The sequence below is a fragment of the Schistocerca cancellata genome, chromosome 9 (assembly GCF_023864275.1).
Source record: "Schistocerca cancellata isolate TAMUIC-IGC-003103 chromosome 9, iqSchCanc2.1, whole genome shotgun sequence".
Classification (NCBI taxonomy): Eukaryota; Metazoa; Arthropoda; class Insecta; order Orthoptera; family Acrididae; genus Schistocerca; species Schistocerca cancellata.
Window position 1 is genome coordinate 6,419,454 of NC_064634.1, and position 26,835 is coordinate 6,446,288.

At 43.2% G+C, this 26,835-nt stretch overlaps 1 protein-coding gene across 4 annotated transcripts in view; it reads right to left on the minus strand.

The window, feature by feature from the left end:
• The window catches only part of LOC126101105 (myotubularin-related protein 3), a 152,796-nt gene that overhangs the window by 101,586 nt on the left and 24,375 nt on the right, over positions 1–26,835 (minus strand). For all 4 annotated transcript variants that reach the window (XM_049911778.1, XM_049911779.1, XM_049911780.1 and 1 more), the window contains exons 4-7: positions 23,827–24,079; positions 22,273–22,463; positions 10,504–10,699; positions 10,074–10,259 (exon numbers count right to left, since the gene is read on the minus strand). In XM_049911778.1, the coding sequence (XP_049767735.1) occupies positions 10,074–10,259; positions 10,504–10,699; positions 22,273–22,463; positions 23,827–24,079 (826 nt within the window). The remainder of the gene's footprint in view (positions 1–10,073; positions 10,260–10,503; positions 10,700–22,272; positions 22,464–23,826; positions 24,080–26,835) is intronic.

Below are 26,835 nucleotides of genomic sequence, written 5' to 3' on the forward strand. Positions count from 1 at the left end.
AAGACCCATTGTGAAGGTAGTATGAATGGATGTCACCAGGCTGCAGGATGAGCGAAAGTTCTGGAAAAGGAATGAATATGATTATGATCTTTAATTTATGTATTAGTTGCTGTTCTTACACACGACCTGCACCCTAGAAGATATTGTCATCCATGTTTCACTGTTTCTCAAGCACAGCACTGGGGGAAGTTGGAGAGAGAACAGTGACATAGCTAGGCGGTGAGGGACGTGTAAAGCACAGTTTACTTGAATCCATTTGCACTCGGAATTGAACTCACTTTAAAACTGGACAAATTCTCAAAAATAGTATACATTTCTGCAAAAGATGCAGAAAGTCTAGATTGAGGCCAGTGGCATACTTAGGTGTTTTGAGTAGCAATACTGTGAAATGCTCACCATGAGGTACGGCGGGAACTACTGGGGGTGTGTCAGCTGCTTGGAAGCAAGAGACATTGTAACATTCTCAAATCAGTGTAGAGGCGAAATCTGTTGTTTGTTCAGGGAGGGGGGAGGGGGAGGGGGTGTGGGGGAGGACTGTGTTCTCGGGTCACACGGTAATCACAACCTCATAAATCAGAATGTATTTACATAGTTTGAAGAAACAGCCAAATATTTGTGACAACAGAGATAAAAGTTTCACAGCTGTCCTGTTAGGATGATGATGATAGAGATTAAAAACAAGATACCACAGATGACAGGCTGAGTAAACAAAAAGTTAATAAAGATAAAAATTAATGCAAAGAATGTCTTTTTGTTTATTTCTCCTTGTATTATCAAAATATGGACATCAATAACTGGCATAAATGTAGAATTGGTGCAATGTTAACTTTTTAGACATATCTCTGAGATACAACAAAATATTGTTACTTTGATTAGTCAGAATATCTTAAAAATATTTTTTTCTGATGAAGCCACTTTAAAAAAAATGGGGTAGTATTATACTGAGGGTCGTCTTATACTCGGGTAAACACTGTGCTCAGCAGTAATTTCATTATGCACTTGGAACACTGGAGGTCCATTTGGAGGAATGACTAGCAGTTTTTATGATATGCAAATTCTGTTAGAAAGTATGAAACCATATACATGTCTAAGTGAACATTGGCTTCCCACTGAAATTATTAATCTCCTCAAACTTACGGGCTACAAACTGACTACCACCCTTTTATAGAGCTACCAGGTATGGAGGCTCTTGCCTACTACTTCATTTCCCAAAAAATATTAAATGTGACAGAATTTTAGCCAAGAACTTCTTACATCTGAAAGTTGTCTTAAAGAACTTAAAAGAATATGATGTTAATCTCAGTGTGTATTGCATCTCTGGTACCATTAAAGCTCTGTATTCATAGGTAACTTTGAAACATTGTTACATAAATCAAAACAGAAAAACTGCAGAAGGAAGCATTTATATGTGCTGACTTCAACACAGATGTACAAACTGATGACAAATTTGCTTCACTTTTAAGAAACAATATAGCCACAAACCATCTAAGTTTAAATTTTGTCCAATGTACAAGAATAACAGCAACTGCTTCAACATGTACTCTTAATATTGTTCACAGTTACAGGAGGGGTGGGGGGTGGGGAAGGGGGGTGGGGGGTGGGGGGTGGGGGGGAATTCTAGATGTAGAAGTGCCATGCAGCAATATTTGAATTACTATAAAAATTAAATTCAGCCTGCACAACCAAAAGATATATGCATTTCAGTCAAGCAAATGTGGAGGTTGGTTGGTTGGTTGGTTGGTTGGTTTGGGGGATGAAAGGGACCAGACTGCTACGGTCATCGGTCCCTTTTTCCATAGACAAAGAACACCCTCAGAGAATAAAAAACGAGGAACAGAATAGATCACAGACGATACAGAACAAGAGAAACTGAGACAAAGACAAGACAAAACGAACTAAAACCACACAGAGTGTGACAGTGGGTGGCCGACCATAGAAATAAAAAAGGAAAAGCCAACCACTTAGAAACACATTAAAAAATCAGTTTAAAATCATAGGCCAAATGCCAGAATCAGCACAAAACAATAAAATAAAACAGAAACACTCAGATTAAATGATAAAATCCCCCTGCCCGAATAAAACGTAAAACTAAGTCAGCCATAGTGGAGTTGTCTGTTAAAAGGGCAGGGAGCGTATCAGGCAGCGCAAATGTCTGCCTGACCACAGCTAAAAGGGGGCAGGCCAACAAAATGTGGGCCACTGTCAAAGCCGCCCCGCAGCGACATACAGGAGGGTCCTCCCGGCGCAATAAATAACTGTGTGTCAGCCGGGAGTGGCCAATGCGGAGCCGACAAAGGACGACTGAGTCCCTGCGGTTGGCTCGCATGGATGACCGCCTCACAGTCATCGTCTCCTTAATGGCATGGAGTTTATTGGCCGTGATCCGATCACACCATTCAGTGTCCCAAAGCGCAAAAACTTTTCGGCGGAGGACTGCCCGCAAATCAGTCTCTGGGAGGCCAACATCCAGAGACGGTTGTCTCGTGGCCTCTTTCGCCAGACGGTCAACACGTTCATTGCCCGGGATACCGACATGACCGGGGGTCCACACAAAGACCACAGACCGGCCGCAACACGCAAGAGTATACAGGGACTCATGGATAGCCATCACCAGACGAGAACGAGGATCACACTGGTCGAGAGCTCATAAACCGCTCAGGGAATCGCTACAGATAACGAAGGACTCACCTGAGCAGGAGCGGATATACTCTAGGGCTCGAAAGATGGCGACCAGCTCAGCAGTGTAAACGCTGCAGCCAGCCGCCAAGGACCGTTGTTCGGAATGGTCCCCTAGAGTTAGCGCATACCCGACACGACCAGCAACCATCGAACCGTCGGTGTAAACAATTCCAGAGCCCTGATACGTGGCCAGGATGGAATAAAAGCGGCGGCGGAAGGCCTCTGGAGGGACCGAGTCCTTCGAGCCCTGTGCCAAGTCGAGCCGAAGGCAAGGGCGAGGAACACACCACGGGGGTGTACGCAGAGGCGCCCGGAAAGGAGGTGGAACAGGGAAAAACCCAAGCCCGCAGAGAAGCTCCTTGACGCGTACGGCGATCGGACAACCCGACCGGGGCCGACGGTCTAGCAGATGGACGACTGACTGCGGGAACAGGACACGATAATTTGGATGCCGAGGCAAGCTTAGAACATGGGCAGCATAAGCGGCCAGCAAACGTTGGCGCCGGAACCGCAGTGGAGGTACACCTGCCTCCACTAGTACGCTGTCCACAGGGCTGGTGCGGAAAGCACCAGTGGCAAGGCGTATCCCACTGTGGAGAATTGGGTCCAGCACCCGTAACGCAGATGGGGATGCTGAGCCATAAGCCAGGCTCCCATAATCCAGACGGGACTGGATTAACGCCTGGTAGAGCCGCAACAGGGTGGAGCGGTCGGCGCCCCAGCGGGTGTGGCTCAAGCATCTCAGAGCGTTTAGATGCCGCCAACACGCCTGTTTAAGCTGCCGGATATGAGGCAGCCAAGTCAACCGGGCATCGAAAACCACCCCCAAACACCTGTGGGTCTCCACCACAGCAAGGAGTTCGTCGGCAAGATAAAGCCGCGGCTCAGGATGGACTGTTCGGCGCCGGCAGAAATGCATAACGCGGGTCTTGGCTGCCGAAAACTGAAACCCATGCGCCACAGCCCAAGACTGCGCCTTACGGATAGCGCCCTGTAGCTGACGTTCAACAGCTGCAATGCCAGTAGAGCTGTAATAAAGGCAGAAGTCGTCAGCATACAGGGAAGCAGACAGAATTTCCCACGGCCGCAGCAAGCCCGTTAATGGCTATTAAAAACAGGCAGACACTTAAAACAGAACCCTGTGGCACACTGTTCTTCTGGACGTGGGTGGAACTATAGGAGGCTGCGACTTGCACGCGGAAGGTACGATACGACAGAAAATTTCTGATAAAGATCGGCAGAGGGCCCCGAAGACCCCAGTCATGAAGCGTAGAAAGGATGTGATGACGCCATGTCGTATTGTACGCCTTCCGCATGTCGAAAAAGACAGCGACCAGGTGCTGACGGCGGGCAAAGGCAGTACGGATGGCCGACTCCAGGCTCACCAGATTGTCTGTGGCGGAGCGGCCTTTACGGAACCCACCCTGAGACGGAGCCAGAAGGCCCCGAGACTCCAGTACCCATTGCAAGCGCCGGCTCACCATCCGTTCAAGCAACTTGCAAAGAACGTTGGTGAGGCTAATGGGACGGTAGCTGTCCACCTCCAGAGGGGTCTTTCCAGGTTTCAAAACGGGGATGACAACGCGACGGAAACTCCCTCTCGACCCAAAGACGGTTGTAAATATCGAGAAGGCGCCGCTGGCAGTCCACTGAAAGGTGTTTCAGCATCTGACAGTGGATGCCATCTGGCCCAGCAGCGGTATCAGGGCAAGCAGCTAGGGCACTGCGAAATTCCCACTCACTGAATGGAGCATTGTAAGATTCTGGGTGGTTGGCGCGAAACGAAAAGCTCCGACGTTCCATCCGCTCTTTAATGGAGCGGAAGGCCTGGGGGTAATTCGCAGAAGCGGAACTCAGAGCGAAATGCTCTGCTAAGCGATTGGCAATGACGTCGGAGTCAGTACAAACTGCTCCATTCAGTGAGAGCGCAGGGACGCTGGCAGGGGTCCGATAGCCATAGACGCGTCGAATCTTGGCCCAGACCTGCGAAGGAGTGACATGGAGGCCAATGGTGGACACATACCGCTCCCAGCACTCCTTCTTGGCTTGGCGGATAAGGAGGCGGGCCCGCGCACGCAGCCGTTTGAAGGCGATAAGGTGGTCTACAGAGGGATGTCGCTTGTGACGCTGGAGCGTCCGCCGGCGATCTTTAATCGCTTCAGCGATCTCAGGCGACCACCAAGGCACAGTCTTCCGCCGAGGGGACCCAGAAGAACGGCGAATGGCAGATTCGGCGGCAGTAACGATGCCGGTGGTGACCGATTGAACCACCGCATCAATGTCATCAGTAGAGAGAGGCTCAAAAGCGGCAGTGGAGGAGAACAAGTCCCAGTCAGCCTTATTCATAGCCCATCTGCTAGGGCGCCCAGAAGAGTGACGCTGTGGTAGTGACAAAAAGAGCGGAAAGTGGTCACTACCACACAGGTCGTCATGCACACTCCATTGGACAGACGGTAAGAGGCTATGGCTACAGATGGAAAGGTCAATGGCGGAGTAGGTGCCATGCGCCACACTGAAGTGTGTGAAGGCACCATCATTTAACAGCGAGAGATCGAGCTGTGACAATAAATGCTCAATGATGGCACCTCGACCTGTTGCCACTGACCCACCCCACAGAGGGTTATGGGCGTTGAAGTCGCCCAATAGCAAGAAAGGTGGCGGCAATTGGGCTACCAGTGCAGCCAGGACATGCTGCGAGACCTCAGCATCCGGTGGAAGGTAAATACTGCAGATGGTAATAGCTTGTGGCGTCCACACCCGAACAGCGACAGCCTCTAAAGTTGTTTGTAGAGGTACAAGCTCGCTGTGAAGAGAGTTAAGTACATAAATGCAGACGCCACCAGACACCCTTTCATAAGCTGCCCGGTTCTTAAAATAACCCCGATAGCCACGGAGGGCGGGGGTTTGCATTGCTGGAAACCAAGTTTCCTGCAGAGCAATGCAAAGGAAAGGATGAAGGCTGATAAGTTGGCGGAGATCAGCTAGATGGTGGAAGAAACCGCTGCAGTTCCACTGGAGGATGGTATTAGCCATGGATGGGAAAGGCGTGAAGGGACTGGGGACGCAGATTACGCCTCCGAGGCCCCTGCTGCTACAGAGTCACCACCTGGACAACAGCCATCTATTGCGTCCGAGGGACTGGCGAGATCCATGTCCTCAGCGGACGCCAGGATCTCCACCTCATCCTCAGACGCAGAGCTTGTAGGAAGCGGTGGGATGGGTGCCACCGCAATGTCGGTAGCCTTGGGGAGTTTCTTCTTCTTCTGCTTCTCGCACTGTGCCTTTGGTGGTTCAGGCTGGGAGGGTGGCACTGGGTCAGTCTCAGGGACAGACGACGACCGTGTCTCCCGACGACCAGGGACCGGCGGTTGTTTAAGCCACTTGCAGCTGTCGGCCTTGGTACCAGTCGGAACTTGAGAGGGGAGGTCCCCAAGGGACCCCTTCCTTACGAGAGTAGCCGAAGAAGTCTTACGCTTCTCCAGCTGGGAAGGGGGAACTAAAGTCCCCGATTGGTGGAGGGGTGTTGCTCCCGAAGTAGATGGAGCAGGAGCAACAGGTTGGGAAGTGCCCCCCACAAGCAAGGGGGCTGGTGGATGCTGACCGATCTTAGAGCCGATTCGTGAGGACGGGAGAACTGGCGATGCAGCAGCGGCGTAGGTTGACGTCATCGCCACAGGATGGAGCCTCTCATATTTCCGTCTAGCCTCGGGGTAGGTCAGGCGGTCCAGGGTCTTATATTCCATTATCTTCCTTTCTTTCTGCAATATCCTACAGTCTGGCGAGCAGGGGGAATGGTGTTCTCCGCAGTTAACACAGATGGGAGGCGGGGCACATGGAGTATCGGGATGCGAAGGATGTCCACAATCCCGACACGTGGCTGGAAGTACAGCGAGATGACATGTGCCCGAACTTCCAGCATTTAAAACACCGCATCGGAGGAGGGATATATGGCTTCACATCACAACGGTAAACCATCACCTTGACCTTTTCGGGTAATACATCACCTTCGAAGGCCAAGATGAAGGCACCGGTGGCTACCTGATTATCCCTCGGACCCCGATGGACGCGCCGGACGAAGTGAACACCTCGTCGTTCGAGGTTGGCGCGTAATTCATCGTCGGACTGCAGAAGAAGATCCCTGTGGAATATAATACCCTGGACCATGTTGAGACTCTTATGCGGCGTGATGCTAACGGAAACATCCCCCAACTTGTCACAATTGAGCAACCTCCGTGACTGGGCAGAGGATGCCGTTTTGATGAGCACAGAACCAGAGCGCATCTTGGACAAGCCCTCCACCTCCCCGAACTTGTCCTCTAAATGCTCCACAAAAAACTGGGGCTTGGTCGACATGAACGATTCTCCATCAACCCGCGTACACACGAGGTACCGGGGTGAATATTCTCCACTGCCTTCTTTAGCAAGACGTTCCTCCCATGGAGTAGCTAGGGAGGGAAACGATCTCTGATCAAATTTCTTCCCGTTGAGGTTAGACCTCGATCGCTTAGAGACTGCTGGTGGAGGCCCACCAGCGATAGATGATGTACCACGCTTCATTGCGGGTCATCCGCCCTGATGCCACCTACTCCGACCAAGGGCCCTCCCCACGGGAGCCACCCAGCCGCAGCAATAGCCACCTGGCAGGAGGGCCATTGCCGGGAGTCCCGATGCCCCAGGGAGATGGGCATCTACTCTTTGGCGTACGTGGGGAGTTAACGGCGCAGGCATCAGTAGAGCAATCCCTGTGTTGTCAGGGGGCTACAACCAAGAGGGTACGTGGCGGCCCCACCACAACGGACTGGCTACCGTGCTGGATGTTAAGTGACATGTGATCCATGGTCGCCGTCAGTGCAGAAAAGGGCCCTGCACAGTGTTTGGCAGAAAGTGTACGCAGGAGCGTATCCATGCCCAAGCGATGGAGAGCGGGCAGGACTGCAATGCAACGATGAATAAGATGGCGAAAGTTCTCAACACAACATGGACACAATGCACCAAGTAAGGCGCCCTTCCCCAATCAGCTCGCTCTTCAGAAAAATTTTGAGATATGGAGGTCAAACCCGACAGGGGACCATCACAATAGGCCGAAACGTTTGAGACTCCTTTTAGTCGCCTCGTACGACAGGCAGGAATACCGCGGGCCTATTCTAACCCCCGAACCCGCAGGGGGAAAATGTGGAGGTATTTATTGAAAAAACTAAGCCTCATCATGTGGTTAAGCAGCAAACACACTTCATCAAATGACAACTACAATAATTTTTCAACTGAGTTAATGAATGCTTTCCTTTTGTAACAGTGTGGACTAGTCTAATAAAAGTAGATCACAGTATCAAAAGGAATTAGTGTGTCTCTCATTCAGAAGAGGAAACTGCGTATGGCTGCACAAATTAATCCAAGCCAAGCTTCTCTTAAAGACAAAGTACGTGAACCAGCAAAGGATACTGACTGACAAGAGATTCATTAAGAAAAATTAAAGGCTGTTTGATCTGTTATGAGAAGCAAAGTTGTCAGTGAAACAGGAAGAAAATGCCCTTATTAACTAAAGATAATGACAGAGCTGTGCGCGGAAGCGTTGTCGTGATGCAGGAACCACACGCCAGAATCCGACAAAGCTGGACGTTTTCACGACAAATTTCTGCGAAGCCGTTTCATAACCTCCAAATAGAATTGCTGGTTTACTGTCTGGTTTTCCGGGACAAATTCAGAGTGTACGATCCCTTTAATGTCTTTAAAAAAAAGAGAAGAAGATTAACATCGTTTTCACAATCGATTTCACTTGTTGAGCTTTTTTTGGTCGAGGTGAGCCAGGTGACTTCCATTGTGATTACTGTTGTTTACTTTCTGGATTGTACCCATAGCACCCTGACTCATCACCTGTGATGATTTTGTTGAAAAAATGTGGATCATCTTTGAACACAACGATCCCTTTGATCTCCGGTAAGAAGCTTCGGCATGAATTTTGCTGCCACTCTTCGCATTCCCAAATCGATGGTGAAGATGCGCTGAATTGAGCTCCAGGACAACCTGGACAAGTTCTTGAGTTGGTCGATTGTCCCGCATTGATCTTCACTAATGAGATCACAGATTTTGTCGATGTTGTCTTCGCTTCGAGCAGTTGAAGGTCGACCGGAACGGGGTTGATCTTCAACCACCATTTCTCCCTATTTAAACTGAGAAAACCATCCGTACACTTGCATTTTACTAAGTGCATGGCCTACTAAGTGCATGGTCTTTGTAGGCTGTCTGAATCATTGCAACAGTTTCTGCTGCGTTCTTACTGAGCAAGAAACAAAACTTCACTGCCGCACGTTGTTCGTTAGAACTAGCCATTTCCTCGTGTCACGTCTGCACTGTACGCATACTCAAAGAACTGCCAAAGAAACCACACTTCTCACTGTTGGGTGACGCTGCTTGGCAGAATGACTTCGCAGAGCTCCTACTACAACCCTCTGGCAGCACAACCTGCTGCTACAAGTACACGATGTGCAGCATTATGATTCCGGTTACTTTTGGGTTCCCCCTCGTATGTGAATCCTTCAATGACTGCTTCATAAATTATAACAAAATTGCTGACTCACCACCAAACAAATTCTAGTATGACAAGAAGTAAATTTCTCATATTTCAAGTTTTCCCATGCTTCTAGCTCTGATATGAAAATTAGTGATGTAGGAAAAATGTGACAAACACCACAAACAATATGGCAACCATAACGTGATGTTATTGGTGATTTTTTCAAATAGGCTAACTAAAGATCACTATCACAGTTAGGTTGATATATCATATTCATTGGCTTCTCTAACTCTCAACCAAACTGTCACCTTCTAACCTAGCCTACACTTGAGGCAAAGCTACAGACCTGTCTGTCGCCGCAACGAGGTTTTCTTAGTGTCACACTTGTTGGCTTTGCCAACTCACAACCAAACTGTCACCTTCCAACCTAACCTATACCTCAGAGTAAGCTACAGATCAATGTGTTACTAGAACCAGTCCCCCCAGAAAGGTGTGTTCGAAGGGTGTAGTACTTTTGTTCCATCTAAAATTTTTGTTTAATTATATTTGGTAGAAGTTCCAATGCAATACAACGTTTGGGTAACACCAGTTATTTATAACAGAACTTAATGTCATGTACATCAACAAATATCGATTAACATTACTAAGGTAAGAAAGTAAACCTCGACAGCTTCAGTTTACACGACTGTGAACAAATGAGAAGTTTCTCACAAACACAGTCGAAGGACACTATTTGTTGTTAAACTTCAACTTGGTCTGAACCCACCCGACAAGACGTGTACATATATGTGTGAACACATAATATGTGCAGTTATACCGTAAGGTAGCTCATTTCAAATGGTGTGCAAACAGTTTGAGCAGCTCCATAACATTACTTTTAACATACCAAGTATGAATGAGAAAACTGGAAATTGCAAGGATTTTGCAGCAGTATTTGGTGTACACAGTCGAGCCACTGCAAGAAAACAGGACACCGCTCATTCTGGTCGTCGACTCCAACGGTGTGGCCACATCTGTCTGCAAACTTGTGCCCGAAATCTAGCCACTCTCGTTCACACAGAACTTGAAAACCCTAAGCAGAAAGACACATCCGATTAGAACATTATTCTACATTTTGTGAACATAAGCTATGTACACTATAGCTAACATAAATAATACAACAATGTAACTAAATCTGATCTCGTCGCAGACTCAGCACTCGCAATATATATACTAGTAGAAAAACATACTGGATGTGAAATTAGGAAACCCTATCGTAACACCAGATTTAATCTCAAATACAAATCCCACAAGAGAACAACCGATCGCCTACTCACATCCAGGGTGCGGTAATGGGGGTCGAGCAGCAGCTCCGCGAGTGCGACTATCTGCGGCGTGCGGTCCCACCCGTCGGAGCAGTGCACCAGCACGGGCCGCCCGTCCACGTGCACGGCCGACGCCACGGTCACCGCAGCGCGCAGGAGGCCCGACATGTGCTGCAGCCAGCGTGTGCCTTCTAGGAGGCTGTACCAACTGTAAAGGTACCAAACTGCTGTTAGATGGCGCAATTCAATATTAAATGTACACCTGATTGTGAAAGACATTAGGCAGATTGTTTTCTTGTTGATATTGAAACCCAAACCTCATATTCTGGCAACATAAAGGAATTTCGTGTACTGCTTTTGGCCTCCTGACAGACCAAAACTGTCCAAACAACTGTAATAGAAGAAAAAGTGCCTCTCTGACATAAAAAACAGTCAGAATTATCATCATCACTGTCCAACTAGAGACTGTCGAAACCATTTAAAGGAATTAACTCATTTTTAACTGTAGTGACTATATTCCGAAATTCTGAGCATTTGTCATTTTATATTATATGAAACCAAGCTGCTGATGAGCTAGTTTTGGGTGGAGTTGTATTGTCAATATTGATGTAGCTACTTTTATAATTATGATACTAGTGGAAAGAAAAAAATTTTCAACCAAGCACAAAGATCTCTTTGACAACTATAAAAGTTTTGTTTCTCCAACACTGGTACATAATTTGCAATAATGTATGTCAAACAGCAACTTAATCTTTGTAGTAGTTCTTGTTATATAGCTTTTCTATGTGCAGCTATGTTGTGCTTTGTTTATGAAGCATGTTCAGAAAGAAATGTTGCTACCATGATGGGCGAGTGATAGAGGGAAGGGGAAGGCCTACGCAGACTTACATTGCAGTGTCCAAGTGTAAGCCACGTGGTGTGATCCACTTCTCAGTTGTGGAATGAGTAACACCTACTGAAAGTTTTTCATGAATGAAAATGGTTTATGGCAAATGTGCTGGGAGCAGACCGAGTGTGTTTTAGTGGTGTAAGGAGTTTAGTGAAGGCAGAACAAATGTTCATGATGAACAGAGGAGTGGAAGACCTCCCATTCTGGCTGACTAGTTGGTGGTGGTGGAATCAAGGAAACAGCTGACATAGTATCACAAGAAAAATCGGGTCAGTAGTACCAGAGAGTTTCTTGAGCAATTCGATATAGAAAGTGAGGATTTTCGGAGCTCTACTGTGACTGGAGATGAAACGTGTGTGGCTCACTGTACGCCTGAGACAAAAAAACAGCTGTCACAGTGACGTTACACCAATCCCCTTGTGCCAAAAAATTCAAAACACAATTTTGGGGGAAAAAATCTGAGCCTCAGTGCTTTGGGACTGAAAACGCAGAATTTTAGTCGAATTTCTGCCTCATGAGGAACCTTCAATGCATAAAAATATTATGAGATCATAACAATATTAACAGAAGGAGAGTTGCTACTTACCATATAGCGGCAAATACTGAGTTGTAGATAGGCACAACAAAAAGACTCTCACAATTAAAGTTTAGCTTTCAGCCATTGGCATTTGTCAACAATAGACACAAGCACATGCACACACACATAAATGCAATTCACACACACGACTGCAGTCTCAGGTAACTGAAACCACACTCACAGTGTGTGTGTGTGTGTGTGTGTGTGTGCGCGCGCGCGCACGTATGAGCATCTATAGTTGATGAAGGCCAATGGCCAAAAGCTTTAATTGTAAGAGTCTTGTTGTTGTGCCTATCTGTGACTCAGCATCTCCGCTACATGGTGATATGGTGAGTAGCAACTTTCATTCACATAATATTGTTACATTCCATCCTGGATTTTCCATTGTTTGATTTTTGTGAGACCCTAAAAAATTCTAAAGGAGCATTAAACCAAAAGGAGGGGAATGCTGATGCAAAGAGTGTGCTTGTTGCACTACAACGCCTGTTCCCACACAGCCTTACTCACTAAGGTAATTTTGGGCTCATTTGGTTGGGATGTTTCGATTACTACAGTACCAAGAAATGACAATGTACATTCCAAATTCTATTGGTTGGTTGATTTGGGGGAGGGGACCAAACAGCAAGGTCATCAGTCTCATCAGATTAGGGAAGGATGTGGAAGGAAGACAGCTGTGCCCTTTCAAAGGGACCATCCTCATATTTGCCTGAAGTGATTTAGGGAAGTTTGAAACACCGTCCTCTCAATTGCGCCACATTCTATGAGGCTGCAGGTACTGTGATGATTAATATTACAGAAGTTGGTTGGTTGAGGGGGAATGCAAATTTATAAAAAGTGTAACCACATAACTTGGGCAGACAGATTAAGATATAAGAAAAGTAACTGCAAAGAAACTGTGGATAACAGACAAGACACGATTGATGGAAGTTGGAACTACAAAAAAAGTCCGGAGGGGGGGGGGGGGGGGGAAGAAGAATGGCTGAATACAAGAACACATGACACTTAAATATTTAAACCAAAAGAAAGTGCAATGAAGTTGAAGTGAAATGGCTGCAGGAATGTGAAGAAATTGTTGTTGAAGGACACCTTCAGCATACAGAAAGGTCAAACACAGTTTGGAGAAATTAAAAGGAAAGGTTTCAGCATTACGAGTACTAAGGAAACTCCACAGCTAAACACAGAGGAGAGGGTGGATGGGCAGAAAGAGTGTATCTATGTCCTCTACGAAGTTGAGGAACTGTCTGTATGAAAACTACTAAGGAACAGAAATCAACTTTTTTGGAACTTCTTTTAACAGAAAACTACCCACACAATGTGGACTTTGAAGTTTTACATACTGTTAAAAACAGAAAGCCAGCCATGTTTTACAAGAGAAAATACTACATCCTTTCTCCCTTCTGTAAAATTAACTTAAAATTGTGTAAATGCCAGATTACAATAGTAAATTCAATATTATTGTTCCCTTTTATTAAATGTAATGATTCCTTTGTAATAAAATAATTAACACACTGTATGTCACCATTTTATTGATTATCTGTATCAGAAATATCTGTGTAAGTTGCAAGTTACTTTACCTGAGGTTGCATCATTCAGCTGTCACTTGAGAATGACCTGAGGAGATTATTATTATTATTATTATTATTATTATTATTATTATTACTATTATTATCATCATCATTTTTTAATGCAGCTAAGATAATATCGGTACTCCCCCCCCCCTGCAGGTTCTGATGATGGCTAAGGAATAGTGGCTGCCTGGATCTCGCCTCAGCCTACTAGACACTGCATTACTGCTGCCGTAGGCATTGGCACAGGCACTCGGTGGTGCTACTGCCAGACTGATGACCGTAGTGTGAAAGTAATGAATCAAACCTGAGGCAATTAGGCATCAGAATAAGATTTTCAACTCTTGTCAAGGAAAATCAGTTGAAACATTTCGGTCACATTGCCAGAGGGCAATGAGCAATGTTAAGAACAGTCAGAGTGGAAAGTCAATGGCCGAAGACCTAGGGGACGTGCGCCATTGTGGTGGATAGCACAGATTAAGAACCTGAGCGAGATGGGATTGCAGAAAGCAAGTCACTGTGCCCAAGACAGAGCTCTGTGGAGGCAGGTCGTCAAGTGGCTTTCCGTGCGATGCCACTATAACCTTGTGCAAGGTTAGACCAAAGAGCTTTAGAAGTATTTTGAAACTTAGGTGAGCTTATAAGAAATGAGCAGGTCCTCTGCAAAACCAGGGAGGAATCAGATACACGAAAAACACTGAGTAGAAGATGGGATACAATGACGGTACACGTGTTGAGGCATTGGGAAATAACTTCCACAGCAAAAGATGGGGCCACAGAGGACAAAAATTATGGGTGAAGACAGAGATTGGGCAATACACAACAAATAACTGAGGGCAACATAAGTAAATACTACTGGAGATTGGCACAGGAGCGGAACTTGTAATAGACCACATCAATCTGATCAGTAGACTGACAATTAATCGACATACAGAAAGTTCAGTACACTGACACAGTGGGTCATTCACATACAGCCATCTCATGTAAGGCTATAAAAGGAAACAAAGACGCATATATAATTGAGAAATACTGTGCAGGCATCAAATTTCAAGTCAAGAAGCAAATAATCACACACAGTAACAGCTGACACAAAAATAATCGTATAATAATTCAAAGATTTTTTTAACTAATTTAAGAACAAAGTATGTGTAGTTCAGATGAGGTGAATAAAGAAGTTCAGGGTATGTGAAGAAAGGAAAGGCACCTGAGGTGTTGGATCAGTATAAATGGTTATGGCTCAAGGCAAAGTAAAGTGAAAGAAACCCATAAAATTATTTATGCAGACGACATTTCTACAAAACTCCAACAACTACAAACATATAGGCTGCTTTCTGTTTATGTAGTCAAATCAATAAAAGTGTGACTGACTGCACATTAAAAATAAAGCATTAGATTTTAACTGTGCAACTTTTAGAAGTCACAAATGAAACTGCAGAAGGGGGGGGGGGGGGGGGGCGTGTAGAGTATGAATTACTGCTCTGTCTCAAGGTTCAAAAATTTTGAGATATCTCTTGATTCAATAGGCACCAATTCAACTCCTGGAGAATGTGTACAACCAATGTGACAGCTTCCATCAACTACCATTAAGGCAGGGGGCACTACTGAACTGAACAGGAACAAGGTAAGGATATTATATACAACCTCCAGACTTCAAGGCTTTGTAACTAAGTCTTAAGAAGCCGATCTTGAGTAGGGAATTGGACAGATCACAGGTGGCGAATACTGAACATTCCATCAGATACAGTGGATAGCTGCAAATACAGAATAAGTAGTGACGGATCAAGACAAAACAAAACCAAATCCACTTTGCGTCCGTCTTGTACGAGGGTTGCCCAGAAAGTAATGCACAGCATTTTTTTCTTTCTCAGCCAAAAACAATGCTAAGAATGCGAAACATTATGTATGTATTATTTGAAGTCTCCTGAATGTGCGTGCCAAGTTTCTGTCACTTCTGACATAGCTTAGCTGCAGGACAGTTTCAGAATGGCGTCTGTAGGTGATGTACGTTATACGCAACATGCCGTCATTGAATTTCTCACTGCAGAGAAAGAAACTATGAGGAATATTCACAAATGCTTGTGAAAGTCTATGGAGCATCTGTTGTTGACAGAAGTACAGTTAGTCGCTGAGCATGGAGGGTGAGGTCACCATAAGGCAGTTCAGCGAAGCTCCGTGATTCACAGCGGCTGGGGAGACCATCCACAGCTGTCACACCTGGTGACAGCCCTGACCTAGCCTCATCAGACTTCCACTTGTTTGGGCCATTACAGAATGCCATTCGTGGAAGACATCTTGAGGACAATGATGAGGTGATTCACACAGAAGCACTGGCTCCACCACCAGGATAAGGATTGGTTCCGACGGGACATTCACGCCCTTGTTTCACGCTGCAGGAAGGCCACAGAATGGGATCGAGATTACGTGGAAAAATAGGGTGTGTACATAAAACACCATTCTTTCAGGTGTGTAATTCTCACTATGTTCAATAAAGAACTGTTGAAGAAAAAATGAAATACTTTCTGGTCAACCCTTGTAGCAAGCTGCACAGTGGTCAGCGTCTGTTCACCAGTGGCGTGGCTGAAATTTATACAGGGTGTTTATAAATGAATATCAAAGTTTTAATGCTTTATAATATTTATTATATTAAACTTACAGTTATAAATGATATGTCAAATGAAAGAGCAATCAAACAGTTTTACCAAGAACCTTATAAATGTTCAATGTGAGCACCATTTGTCACACAGCACACATCAAGTCTATAGTCGAGTTCTTCCCAAATGTTGATAAGTGTGTCTTCAGTGATTGTAGCAACAGCCGCTTCAATCCAGTTTCTTAATTCAGGGAGGTCTGCTGGTAGTGGAGGCACATACACACGATCCTTAATGAAGCCCCAAAGAGGGGGGGGGGGGAGGGAGGTGTTAGGCCGGGTGAATGTGGAGACCACGCAAAGCAAGCCCTGTCATTGGGCCCCTTGTGGCCTATCCAGTGCTTGGGTACAGTAAGTTCAAGCAATCGCGTACTTTGCTTTGCCAGTGAGGTGGTGCACCATCTTGCTGGAAAATGAAGTTCTCTGGCTCATCTTCTTCCAACTGAGGGAAGAGCTATTGCTCTAGTGCATCAAGGTAGGAAGTGCTAGTTACAGTAGGTTCACCGAAAACGAAAGGCCCATAAACTTTCCACCAGGATACGGCACAAAAACAGCCACTTTAGGGGAATCTCGTTGCATCTGTACCACCTCGTGAGAATTTTCTGAACCCCAGATGAGCACATTGTGAGTGTTAGCATGTCCACTAAGGTGGAAGAGCCTGTAATAACTGTAAATGGTAGGGACGTGGTTGTACGCGTTTTCTTAAAACTTTCCAAACAGTCGACACGGGAACTTGTAATTCATGACTAGCCTTCTGGACTGATTTCTTTGGGCTACGAGTGGACGACTCTCTCACTCGCTCAACAGTCTCTTCACTAATTCTTGGTCGTCCTGTGCCCTTCCCTTTACAAAGGCAGCCAGTACCTTCTAATTGATGATACCATCTACAAATGTTATCACTTGGACGATCACAACCGAACTTCTGCCGGAACGCACAATGCACAGTAACTACAGATTCGGTCTTTGCAAACTGCAAAACACAAAACGCTTTCTGTTCACTAGTCGCCATCTTCACTACTACTGCTGTCTAGTGGACTGCGGTGGAAACATTGTGCACTGCACTTGTGCACTGGTGCCAAACACAACTGTTTGAGTTGCTCTTTCATTTGACATATCATTTGTAACTGTAAGTTTAATGTAATAAATATTATAAAGCTTTAAAATCCCGATATTCATTTATAAACACCCTGTATTCTGGAACTAACCCTTCCAGTCTTAACACTATGAGTTCACTCGATGAGTCTACACAGCCCCACCCAATTCCAGACACAATCATATCATGGAGCAGTTTGATAATCACAATATTACCCCAGGCGGTCAGTCCACCACCAGTATTACTGGCGCAACTGGTCTTTTGGATTCTGGAGCGGCCAGGTTAAAATGCAGTGTGATTCAGCAGAGGTTGTTTGAGTCCTCTGGCCAACTTAAAACATATTTTGCAACACTTAACATACAAACACCTTTTACTACCAAGTAAACTTCATAAATTGGGAGATAAGTGAAAAGAACAGAAGATTCAAATTTTGGGACTTCAAGAAACACAAATAACAGACAATAACACTATGGATTTTGGCAATTATAGTCTTTTCAAAAGTAAAACTAATAAAAGAATACTCCCAAAGCAATTCCCACACCTGGGAGTTGCTTTTGCAGTCTCCAAAAACATTTTAAATTCAATAATGAAGGTAGAACCCATTAACAATACACTAATGACAATTTCTCTTAAATGTGCAAATACAGCATACACTTTAATTAATGCCCATATGCCAGTCAATGAGGATAAGTGTAAAAAAACCTGAAAAAGTTAATGAAGCTCAGGAAATGTTACAAAGCATCATCATGAAAATTCCCTCAAACCATGTTAAAATTTTAATGCTCAGTTAGGTAAAGAGAAAAAAATATAAGAAAATCGTGGGTGGATTTCCTGCGCATAAATGGACAAACAAAAATGACAAAATGTAGAAACATGCAAAAATTATAACCTTAAAATCATGTCAACATATCTTAAAAAGAAACAAAAAGGTTGGAAAGCACCCAATACACTTATTGTGGAATTTCAAATCGATCATGTAGCAATTTCATACCTGAACTACAAAGAAATTTTGCATGTCCAAATTAGGAAAGGGCCTAATATTGATTCTGATCATTATTTAACATGAATAAAAGTAAAAGTTAAACCTCAAAAACCCTTCAAAACAAATAAAATGTTATCCTAAAATTTGACTGCTAAAATACCCCAACTCTAACATGCAAACTTGAGAAACACAGTCCAATAATTGGCAAAGCTGAAAAGAAAAGTTCATCCCAACAGCACAAAATTTAACTCCGCTGTAAAAGAAACAAAAAGACACTCGGCAGAATGCAGCTTGTGAAACAGCATATAAGCCCAGGCATGAGGCAACCAAAAATTGGAAATACGTACAACACTTTTCTAACTGTAAGAAAAGAAACATGTAAATTAATCCAACAGATTGAAAGAAACTACGAAAATATCCAACTTTAAAAAACCAAAAAAGACATCCAAGAGAACAATACAAGAAACATTTGTAAAACATTCAAAACAAAACTGACAGGTTACCAACCTCAAAGTCTTTACTTCAAAAATGAAAATGGCAGTTTGACTCTTAACAACCAGGAAAACTGTAAGGTACTTTCTAATTATTTTGAAAAACTATTAAACTGTCCAGAACCAGCAAATAAATTCCAACCACAGTAAACTAAAAACACCAACCCTAACTCTAAAGAAAAATATTATGAGAAGGAAAGTTGCTACTCACCATCAAACAGAGATGCTGAATCACAGATAGCAAGGCCTTCGTCAAAAATAGAACACCCCCCCCCCCCCCCACACACACACACACACACGTGTGCGACTGCAGTCTCAGCCATTGCATTAAATACAAAAATGGTTTCTCAATTTAAATACTTTGGGGAAATTGTACAAGGAAACAGTCTGGAAGAAGTTGCAAATGAAGTTCACTGTCAAAAAATGACAACTGCATTCAGATTAACATAAAATATTTATAGTAAAAATAACTTTCTAAATTCAGTAAACTTAGGCACTACAACACTGTAAACAGACTGAATGTCTGTATGTAGCAGAAACTTTAATTTTAAATAGAAAGAGGGACATTGAAGAAATATTATTAGGAAAATATTAGGCCCCAAAATTACTGATGGAGAAACTTATAGGCTGAGAAGTAACAAGGAAATAGAAGAATACACATACATACCGGGTGATCAAAAAGTCAGTATAAATTTGAAAACTTAATAAACCACGGAATAATGTAGATAGAGGGGTAAAAATTGACACTCATGCTTGGAAAGACATGGGGTTTTATTAGAACCACCCCACATTGCTAGACGCGTGAAAGATCTCTAGCGCGCGTCGTTTGGTGATGATCGTGTGCTCAGCCGCCACTTTCGTCATGCTTGGCCTCCCAGGTCCCCAGACCTCAGTCCGTGCGATTATTGGCTTTGGGGTTACCTGAAGTCGCAAGTGTATCGTGATCGACCGACATCTCTAGGGATGCTGAAAGACAACATCCTACGCCAATGCCTCACCATAACTCCGGACATGCTTTACAGTGCTGTTCACAACATTATTCCTCGACTACAGCTCATGTTGAGGAATGATGGTGGACATATTGAGCATCTCCTGTAAAGAACATCATCTTTGCTTTGTCTTACTTTGTTATGCTAATTAGCGGTATTCTGATCACACGAAGCGCCATCTGTCGGACATTTTTTGAACTTTTGTATTTTTTTTGGTTCTAATAAAACCCCATGTCATTCCCAGCATGTGTGTCAATTTGTACCTCTCTATCTACATCGTTCCATGATTTATTCAGTTTTCAAATTTATACTGACTTTTTGATCACCCGGTACATGGTGATGTGAGAAAATGAAGACTTGAATTTTATGGGCACATTAAAAGAATGGCACCCACTAGATTGACAAAACAAATAGTAGAATTCTACAAAAACAGAAGTAAGGCCAAAACTGAGCCAATTAAATGAATCACTGTGAATAAGGTGGATCTTAAAGTAGTCCATATAACTCGAGCAAGAGAAACATTCAGACAAAAGGTATGTCATGGGAAAGTTGTTCAGAGGGCAATTAGAAAACTGACTGGAACACCAGGGTCTGGTGAAAGAAATAAACTTCATTCTGAAATAATGAAACAAACTTGGACACAAAGGAAGGCCAACCATCAAAAGCAACATTGATTGATTGTACCTCGCTTGGTCCTATTGGGCCCATAAGTGAATAATAATAATTATATATAACCAGAACTATTCTCAGTAGTCCTAGAAGAATCAATACTTTATGTCCTAACGGAAGACATATATGCCACTTCCATTTTGATAACAATGTCCTACCATTTGTTTGCCTTTACTGCAGATAGACTTCAAAATGTAAGGGAAGAACTCAACACTGTGAATCTGAAAGTAGACCGAAAAACCAAATAGAAGTTAACAATAATGTAAAATCAACACACAGGGAGATTATTGTACAAACTAACAATGAAATCATAGAACCCGTTGTTCGAGTTTTTTTTACTTGGGACAGTTGAAGATGACGTCTGGGTGAGCAGTAAAAAAATCAAAAGGATTTCTGAACAGAAAGTTTACAAACTACATGTAATACTGGTCTAAGTTGTGGCTCAAAAACATGTAACTTTACTGTGTAAAGTATTCAAAAAACAAAGCTGCTCTGCAGGCAATGGAGAATTTCATCTCCGGAATTACTAGAAGGCAAAAGAAACTAAAGTAAACAGGGAACATACTGGAGTTGAATACTTAACTATGACTGACTGTATAGAAAGTGAAATAGGGTGGGTCATGCAGCCAGAATAATGGCCAGGGGAACTTCGCTGCCAGATTCTGAGACACGAGATGATGACACGATAGGTGGTGGGCCAATCACAGAAGCAGCTAGACTCGCTGACAGCCGAAGGTTGGATGTGACGTGAGCAAATACCCAGAGTTCATTATGTGGCAGTGGCTGTGGCTGTCAAGCGGCTAATATCGACGAAAGCTCGTGGTGTAAACTCAGTAAGGTGGTTTGGTTTTCTAGATTTTCTTCAGATCAGTAAAGTTTTACTTAGTGTTTGTTTAGTGACAAACCTAAATTTATGAGCATTTTTACATTATTTGAAAGATGAAATTCAATTGCTGTGAGTAAGTAGTTAACTGGTAGAGCCAGATGCCCAAATCTGCCACAACTGGACTACGATCCTTAAACTGGCTTTTTGAAGACCTTCCACTCTTAAGAAGTAATACTGGAATTTAATAACAGGAAAGAATGTTGAGCAAAGTATTAACACAAAATAAGAGAAAGTCAGAAAATGAGTGCAATGTCCTATGTTTACTTCAACTGCACCACCTCTTAACAGAAACTGCCTAACAGCTAACCTAAAACTTTCAGTATTATCTCTAACTCTTGCTTATACTACACACACAACAAATACCTACAGAAGCTGATTGTGGGTTTTTGCGTGGCATCTCGTAGTCGCAATTTCTAGTACACAGCAAAAACAGTACGAGAATATTTTTCCAGAGAGAATAATGGAGCCATCACTTTACAGGATCTTGCAGGTTCTCAGACATGACAAGATATTACTACAGCAAATAAACAAGTACTAGGCACAGAAAATTATGTAAGTAGTCAGCTCTGCATTTCACTAATGGCAGCATTAGTGAGGGCAAGACATTCAAAAAGCAAAAATCTACGGGACAAAGCTGTTTATTATCAAGAGCATTAATGTTTAATAAATAATCTCCACAGCAAACGTGAACTGTGGGAAATTTCCACACAGCCATTATACATAGCAACCACCATAATAAGATTACAAAAAATAAAGAAACACTAGAAATGATAATAAGAAGATAACATAAGTGAAGTAATGACTGACAGATTATGTGTGCATCTCTCTCTCTCTCTCTCTCTCTCTCTCTCTCCCCTCCCCCCCCCTCCCCCCGCCCACTCTCTCCCTGTGTGAGTGGGTGGTGAAGGGGGCATGGCTGCTAGTGATTACAGAGATATGCACCTATTTACATACACGCATTATGACACAATGGCAGAATAACATTTCACTCACTTAGGTTGATCAGCTGCAGTAGCACAAAGATTTCTGACAGCGTGGAAGCTCTTGCGAATGGAGTGAATGTTGGCGAGATTCATGAACTGGATGTCACAACTCGGATAGTACTCTGGGCATTCACAGCCACCACCACGAGCCCTGTTAGCCACAGCTGTGGTGTAAGATCGTGCATCCATTATCAGTACCTTCTGCAATACAAAAACACACAATAGGTACTTTAATATTGACCAGTGGCAATAACAATTCTAATAGTAACTATTAGAAGCCACGATCTTCTGAAAATTAAAACACTAAAAAAAAATGTGTAACTAATAAATTATTTAATAACTGAATAAGAATAGTAATGTGAATGTACCAGATACTATGAAAGGCTTGGGAAATAATGATTTAATAGTTGAAGTGGCAACAGAGAAAACAACAAAACATCCAATACAGCAACAACTCTAAGAATGCGCTCTTGAAGTGTGTTTTTGTCTTCGTCTTTTGCACATGCTCAGTTCACGTGGGAGCTTCATTTCCAAGTTTTAAGTATATAGTGGCAATTAGTTTCTTCTTAACAGCTATTTTTATACAATTATGTTACAAACTTTAAAGATAATGCAAGACTAAAGTTGCTGATAGGTATACACACACATATGGCACCTGTCTGGTTTTGCACAGGCTTTGCATGTATCCTCGTGTGTTTCATAGTCTATAAACTACATTCAACCACAGTTTGAAATTTTCAGAAAGTAATAAATTTTTTTCTGCACTTTCCTTTAAGTTTTATCGACCACAGCATACCCTGAATGTATGTCTAAATGATGAGCATTCTGGGGGAGCATTCAGGAGGGGCCCAAAATGAATTTTCAAGATAGTTTCTTATACTTTTGGGCCGAGCATGAAATCATCACACTGTGCTCTTTCATGGCTGTAGAGTGACCTTGATTAAAGACTCCTCAAAAAATGCTTCCAATCACTACCAATTATCAACTGATATTAGAACTGGGAGTATTATCCAAAGCTGTACTCAAGTTTGTTTTTAACATTAATATTACTTATGTGACCATCTCAAGAAAGAAAAATTTAAGTCTCATATTCTATTTTCATAGTTCAGCAGAAATGAAGAACTCTTTCAGTCATCCCGTACAAGATTCTAGCATATAAAATTTGTCACTGATTGCTTCTCGTCTTTTTATAGTAGTAAACGACAGGTAACAACTTCAAGTTAAGAAAAAAGGAAGCACCATAGCTGATAAAATAGACACAGGGTTACACTGACAGCAGTTTAATCTTTATATTCTTCATTATAAAGTAAAATAGTAACCAAAAGTAATTTAACAAATCTCTGCAGAATGCTCACGTTAACTCCATTACAGCGTGAGTGTGACACACACACAGAGAGAGAAAGGGATTCATATGTTGTTTTACATACATAAGTGGCAACTTAAAATGTTTTAATGACATACAGCCTGTGAATGAATTAAATCAAGAACAGTAGTCACAGCACAAAAGGACTACAAGCGTCAGAGAGAACTTAATCTTATATGAGAGGCTTTCCTGCATGTGTACCTTTCCAGGTTCATTAGGACTGCTGCTTTCCACGTGGTTACTGCTACCATCACAGTCATTAGGAACACATGCCGAGCCATTTTCTGTAGGTGTCGACGTGCCACCCAAGTCTAGCATCGTTTGTCGGCCACGATCGTAGGCACACGCATCTGCGATAGCCTTTATCAAGTCTTCATCTTCAGCTGAACGCCACCCTAACCACCCGACCTCAGGTTGACTGCAACGAGCAATGACAGCTCCGTTTCCAGTATGCCTGAAAATTTATTAAATTACACTTATGTCCAGCATGGCCATCATTCACATAGTTACTAGTGTTTCACGGGGGATATTCATTTGATTAATTCAAGAGACTCCTTGATATCTACAAGTCAAAACAATACATCAACCTTTCATCTACTTAAGACTCACAAAAAAGCATATAGAGTGTTTCAAAAAGAAACACACAATTTAAAAACCCAATACTTATTGATAAAAATATTCTACAACACAGAATGAATTGCAAAATAATCACAAAATCAAAGTTTTAGCTATGCTAATACAAATGCTCCAGCAACAGCAAGAACAGCATTTAGAAGACAGTTAAATTTGTCATAAACTTTACACACACACACACACACACACACACACAAAAAAAAAAAAAAAAAAAAAAAAAAAAGGCACGGGGTCACATCTGTCGGTTTTGGAGGCCAAGAATGCAGGGCAGTGTCTCAGGGTCTTGCAACACCTATACGTCATTGGCCCAGAGTGTAATTGAGAAACTGATGTGCATTGTTGCCAGTGTGGTGACACTCCATTCTGTTGGAAAATGAAATCTTTGAAGTCCTCCAGAAGTTGTAGAAGAAGCCATTCGAAGATAGCTCAGCACTGGGCAGGACACACGGGGACCCTGAGACACAGCATCATGTTCTCGGCCTCTGAGATCGACAGACAGTATCCCGTGTCATTTTCTCTTGTGGAAAAGTGTGAAGGAAAGTGTGTTTGTCTCCCCTTTACTTCGTGACCCAGAAGTGAAGACCAGAATAACAGCTGCCATACTGCCTGTAAAAGCAGATACACTGTGTAAAATTTATGATGAATTTACATATTGTCTCGATGTTGTTCGTGCTGCTGCTGGTGGACAGACAGTGCATTTCTAATGGCACAGCTAAAACTTTAAGATTTTGTGCATATTTTGCAATTCATCCCATGTCTGTAGAATGTTTTTATCAAAATAAATGAAGTTTTGTAATCAGGTCATTCTTTTTGAAACCCAAAGTCTTTGAACTGAATGTCTGTGTGTGGTAAATCACATCATGAGTAACAACTTCTGTTGGAAACGAAATGCTCGCCAAAACATCCCAGTGAAGCTGGGCATCCCTTAGTGTTTGCTGGCCCTAAGACGAGATTTCACTGAACTAGCAGGGTCTACTGACTAGGCATGCTGCATACTACCTACCCTAGTAAACTGACAGTGTTTTTAAACAAGAAAACACTTAGAATGAGTGTCTCTAAGCCAATATGGATATTTTAGAAGTGAATCAGGAACTTTAATTGGCTTAACTTACCCCCTTCTATGCACAGCAGACGACTGGATGATAAACAATACACTTTGCAAACAAATGTCACAGACAGCCCAAACCCTGCTGCCTCTCAGAGGCATAACCAACACAAAAACATGCTTAATGTTGCCAGGAAATGTCGGTGAAAATTTTGTCTCAAACTAAAGTTGATCCTCATGATGTGATCTGTCACCTCAAGATATTTGGTGCAAAGTAGTTGAAACATCCTTTACGCATACATATTTATATCACAAATCATTCCCATCATTTCATATATTTATCAATAAAAATAATCAATATCTACTCACGAAGTGGTGACAGTAGAAAACACACAAAGCTTCCTGAGCCAGTGGCTCCTCCTCCAGGCAGAAGGGGTGAAGGAAAAGGACTGGTGAGGTTTAGGTAATTTGGAGAGTTCAGAAAAGTTGCAAATAACCCCAGCTCAGTGGAAACTTATTGGACAGGATGAGGGAAGACTTACCAGATGAGATTTCAAAGCCAGAGAGAGCGAAGCTTGAAGATAGGGTAATACGCAAGGCAAAGTTTAGCGAAGATAGGGTAATATGCAAGGCAAAGTTTAGTGACAAAACTTCCTGCACCTATTAATAAGAGCAGAAAGCTAACTGCATTGTATGTCGTAGTATGTGGTAGAGATGGTGGGTGGGGAAAAACTGACAGTCAGAAAATGGAAGATATAGAAAACTAAAAGGAAGTGCAGAAAGGACCAGTTATTATGAAGAAATGCTGAGACCAAAGCAAGCAACGTGAATCAAGACGAGGTGGGTGGCGAGAACTAAGGACATGCTGGAACACCGGCACTGTTCTGGAAATCTGGTATCTTTGGGAAAGAATGCAGGTGGTACATGTGGTGAAACAGGCACCGAGGTCACAACCGTCAAGTTGTAGAGCATGTTCTGCAACAGGATACTGTGTGTTGCCAGCATACACTCTCTGCCTATGCCCACTCATCCTAGCCAATACCTTGGTGCTAGTTGTACTGATGTAGGTAGGAGGGCGCATAGGGCAAGTGTTACAGTGGGGACCGCCATAGGGGTAGGAGCCACCGGGTAGGGAAATGGGCGCATGACCATTTGTTTGTTTTTAATATGTTTAAAAACTGTGACACAATATTTTCCAAAGATTTTGACCTCAGAATTTCCTCTTATGTTCTCCTGTGTGGAAATATCTTGCTTGGCACAGGGATATACTGAATTAGGTGAAACGTACGTCTCTGTTGGGTTGGTCTGCTATAACGATCAGAAATACAATATTTATCTATTTGTTTATTTACTCAAAACAAAGATGATGTGACTTACCAAACGAAAGCCCTGGCACGTCGATAGACACACAAACAAACACAAACATACACACAAAATTCTAGCTTTTGCAACCAACGGTTGCCTCGTCAGGAAAGAGGGAAGGAGAGGGAAAGACGAAAGGATTTGGGTTTTAAGGGAGAGGGTAAGGAGTC